General features: G+C 40.4%; 1 protein-coding gene across 1 annotated transcript in view; it reads left to right on the forward strand.

The window, feature by feature from the left end:
• Positions 1 to 2,367, forward strand: part of LOC308376437 (solute carrier family 12 member 2) — a 22,999-nt gene extending 20,632 nt beyond the window's left edge. The window contains exons 25-26 of the mRNA XM_080852757.1: positions 1,438 to 1,505; positions 1,681 to 2,367. Coding sequence (XP_080708883.1) covers positions 1,438 to 1,505; positions 1,681 to 1,816 — 204 coding nt within the window. The 3' untranslated portion in view covers positions 1,817 to 2,367. The remainder of the gene's footprint in view (positions 1 to 1,437; positions 1,506 to 1,680) is intronic.
• The last annotated feature ends 2,730 nt before the right edge of the window (positions 2,368 to 5,097 follow it).

The following is a 5,097-nucleotide window of genomic DNA, read 5'->3' on the forward strand; positions in this document are numbered from 1 at the left end:
CAGCCATTACCACCCACAGACCACTGAGTCAAACCCAGAGCAGCCATTACCACCCACAGACCACTGAGTCAAACCCAGAGCAGCCATTACCACCCACAGACCACTGAGTCAAACCCAGAGCAGCCATTACCACCCACAGACCACTGAGTCAAACCCAGAGCAGCCATTACCACCCACAGACCACTGAGTCAAACCCAGAGCATCTCACAGTGATCACCCATTACCACCCACAGACCACTGAGTCAAACCCAGAGCACCTCACAGTGATCACCCATTTCCACCCACAGACCACTGAGTCAAACCCAGAGCACCTCACAGTTTTCAGCCATTACCACCCACAGACCACTGAGTCAAACCCAGAGGAGCCATTACCTCCCACAGACCACTGAGTCAAACCCAGAGTACCTCACAGTGATCAGCCATTACCACCCACAGACCACTGAGTCAAACCCAGAGTTAATCACAGTGATCATTGAGGTCTAGCCTATATAAACATTATATTTGATGTAAAGTAATGTTACCCAATGACAAGAAGCTAGCCTATATACACATTTGATTTAATGTAAAGTAATGTTACCCAATGACAAGAAGCTACACATTAGATTTAATGTATAGAAATGTTACCCAATGTCGAAAGGTCTAGCCTATATAAACCTTAGATTTAATGTAGAGTAATGTAAAGTGATGTTCCCCAATGTCATTATGGGCATAATTTAAATAGCATGACAACAAAATCATGACAGTATCACGGTTATCATAAAGTCCCTGTGTGTGAAAGTGAAAGTGAAAGTCCTCTCTAGTCCAGTACTCTCTATGGTGAGGTGAATGTATCTGTGTTGTATCAGATGAATGATGGTATGATACAATCACTTTATATCTATATAAACTAGCAAATGTAAATGTATATGAACTATCACATACATCTATTGAATTGATTGCATGAACAGTCAATGTTCTGTCAATTCCCCACATGTCTGAGATACAGCCTCTGTTTTATAACTGCTGAAATACCAAATGTTCTCACCTCCTTATTCGCTAACATTTTACGGACCTCTATTTGTGTCACTATGAAGGAGGTGAGAGATAATACTTCACAGTGTTAAACAGAAGTCCATTCTCATTATAGTACTGAGCGGCTCAGCCCGCCCCGCCCCCCATGGACTGCACTCTAACACTCTACCCGGCACCTGTTGATGCACCTCAATGTATAGATATACTGTATATTGCTTTTTTAGATGTACTCAGAGATATTTATTAATCTATTTATCAATTGTTATTTTGTATTATTTAGCTGTGGCAGATTATGTCCACAGCATCCTACGTTTTTAGCTTTCTGTTGCTGCCTCTACTGTCTCGTTGTCTTTGTGACAATGAGAAATAAAGTACTTTGAACTTTGAACTTTATGAATAGTCATTGTGCTTCTTCTTGTCCCCCAGACAAACAGGCAGATCAGACTGAATGAACTGTTGAAGGAACATTCCAGCATAGCCAACCTCATTGTGATGTAAGTGCAGTAGAGCCTCATGTACATTATGACATCATCTTATGACATCACTTTAACTCATACCTACACCACAACCATTCTGATCTCTCTTCCTCTCCGTCTCCATCTTCCTCACCCTCTTCCTCTCCCTCTTCTTATTCTTCTCCCTCTCCCTCTCCTCATCCCCCTCCTGCAGGAGCATGCCTCTAGCCAGGAAAGGGACGGTGTCCAGTGCTCTCTACATGTGCTGGTTGGACACACTGTCCAAAGACGTGCCTCCTATTCTCCTGGTGCGCGGCAACCACCAGAGTGTCCTCACCTTCTACTCCTAATGCCCTGGGACCCACAACATTCCCACAACTTTCCCACAACATTTCCACAACATTCCCACATGGTTGCAATCAAAAAATACTTCACTTCATATGATTCATTTGTTCTGGTCAAGCAAAGACTCACCATCCATAAAGACCATGATGCCTACAGGGCTCCAGAGCGTATTGAAGATCTCATTACATCCGCCAAGGAGGTTATGTTTTCGCCCCTGTATGTTTGTTTGTCTGTTTGTCAGCAGGATTACGCAGAAACCCATGGACCGATTTCCATCAAACTTTGTGGGGAGATTGGGTAATATAATGGCAATAATTGATTAGATTTTCAGATGTCAAGGTCAAAGGTCAAGGTCACAAGGCGGAGGTTTGCATTCTCTGAATGCTTCCATTCTTGTTTAAAAAGGGATATTATGTTAAGGTTTATGATGGAATAATAACTCTGTTTGTCAGTCACTTGGATGATGTTACTTTGCCAAAAGGCTTCACCAGGGATTCCGTATATTAGCCCCAATGTAATGAGAATCCATATATAATATATATATACAGTATATGTATATATATATATATATATATATTCCAGAGCCATGTAATGTTAACATTGACTTTGAAAAAGTGCACTGAAAGAACATGCAGATCAGACTACGCTGGAAATGGATTTGTTGAGATTTGTATTGCTATCACTGATTAATTACTGTAATTATACTTACAAAAGTATAACATTGATGTGCATGTTTTGTCCATGCTGTTTAATTTCTAATATTTGATTTAATCAAGGAACCACCACACAGTATGCCAACAAGTATTTGAAGCCATTCATATTCCTGCCGGTGTTAATACCAAGTACATCTATTTGAAGCCATTCATATTCCTGCCGGTGTTAATACCAAGTTGTTTTCAGTGCCATGTACTATTGTTTACAAGACAACCCTTGGGAATTATCACATTATAGGGTTAGGGTCCCAATACATGGGAATTATCCTGTGACAAAAATTAGAGTAGGTGTTATATTTGGGATATGAGTTGAAACATGCTCGTGGTACACTGTCAGTGCTTTAAGTCAAATAATGATTTCTGCTCAAGGTGCCTTTAGCTGAGGTATGCTGTCCACACCAAATAATTAACCACAGTCCCATTAGATATACAGAAGAGAGTTGATTCCTCCAAATGCATACTATATTTGCTCAATGAATAGATATTTTAGACTGATTAAGGGAGAGGCTATTGTCACCTTTTGATTGATATTAAATATATTAAAATGAATGACAAAAAAACAAATGACCAATAAACCGTTTGGATGTGATAATTTGAAGAATATTATATGGAAGTTATATACAATGTATGCTTGACACACAATAAAATATCCAATGAAAACAAAAATATCTCATGTGTTAAATGACTTTTACTGTTTGTGATTGCCCCCCATATAGAACACTCAGATGAATGTGTTTGTTTGACCTCTCGTGTCATTATTAATCACTCTCACTATTAATCAATATTTTACGTTTTTGTAAATAAGATCAGATATTCTGAATATTTGTAGTACAGGTATCAAGGTATCAATGGCATATGCAGAACATGATGTCATAATAATGACATCAATACTACAGCACAGAGTACCATAAATAAATCACTTGCTTTAAGAAGAAGTGTGGTTGTCAAATATTTTGTCACATTTTTACTAACGCTTTTGAGTATTTAAGGTAAATATATTATTCACCACTATACCCCTTCAAACTCTGACTGAAATGGAGTCCTTGGTTTGAATACTTAAGCAATATAGTACCTGTGCGAGTGGGGTAGGTAAGGGATAATCCCACGGGTGTTGTTCGGCCGTAGCCACCACTTAGATCACTCAGTGAGAGAGAGAGAGAGAGAGAGAGAGAGAGAGAGAGAGAGAGAGAGAGAGAGAGAGAGAGAGAGACTGTGTTTGTGTGTAACAGAGAGAGGAGAGATCACTCAGTGAACTTGGCACACCATCTCTGCTTGACCTTACAGGACACTCGTCTCTGCAAACAGGCCTCTCTGCTTGACCTTACATGACACTCGTCTCTGCACACAGGCCTCTCTGCTTGACCTTACATGACACTGGTCTCTGCAAACAGGCCTCTCTGCTTGACCTTACATGACACTGGTCTCTGCAAACAGGCCTCTCTGCTTGACCTTACATGACACTCGTCTCTGCACACAGGCCTCTCTGCTTGACCTTACATGACACTGGTCTCTGCAAACAGGCCTCTCTGCTTGACCTTACATGACACTGGTCTCTGCAAACAGGCCTCTCTGCTTGACCTTACATGACACTCGTCTCTGCACACAGGCCTCTCTGCTTGACCTTACATGACACTTGTTTTTGCACACAGGCTTCTCTGCTTGACCTTACATGACACTTGTTTTTGCAAAACTGCTGCATGTTCAGACACACCAGTGTATTTTTCGAGAAGGCTTTCAATGCCTTTTTATTAGCCTTTTCTAATACATAACAATGGCATGTTCATCTTGATACTGGGTGCCATTGGCATGTCCCTCCTCGTGCCAGTGGCATGAACTTCCTGATGAAACATGCTGATTAAAAAGTGAACCCCCTCTCACAGGCAGTATATCTCACCTGTATCTCACCAGTATATCTCACCTGTGCACAGGAGTGTGCACAGGTAGGGCTGGTAGTCCATCCAATCATGTCATCTGATCTGGGATGAATTAAGTGATTGGACTGGCTTTTGCCAGCTCTGCAGCTGCCAAAGATAACAGATTTTTTAGTCAAATCATTTTGATTTATTTATTGCTATTGGGATGATAAACAAATTTCAATACATTTAAAAAAATAAAAAATCACACACACACACACCAAGAAAATTAGGCCAAATTGAATGCCAGTCTATAACTGTTTATTGACCATTTTGCACCAGAAACATTTAAAAAACATACTGGTCTCATTACAAAGGTATTAATTGAGAAAAAGGAACACATTTCATTAAGATTTACTGCCATGGTACATAATATTGTGGTTGTCATATAAAACCAGATATCAGAACATGTATGCAATAACAGAGGGACTAAACACTTGGGAGAGTGAGGTTATGCAACACAGAGCTCATCAAAACCTTTCACACACAATGTCTTATGTCTGCTGTGGTGATACTGCATGTGTTACAGCAGAGGTCTAGAGGTACAGATATTGTAATAGCTAGGGTCCAGACATGGGGGAATGGCTTCAGTCTGTTGTTGTCCCAAAAATCAAAGATTCTAAGGCCCAGCTGCAAGATCCTTAGGAATGATAGATGTGT

This window comes from Sprattus sprattus, assembly GCF_963457725.1.
Source record: "Sprattus sprattus genome assembly, chromosome: 15".
Taxonomy (NCBI): Eukaryota; Metazoa; Chordata; class Actinopteri; order Clupeiformes; family Clupeidae; genus Sprattus; species Sprattus sprattus.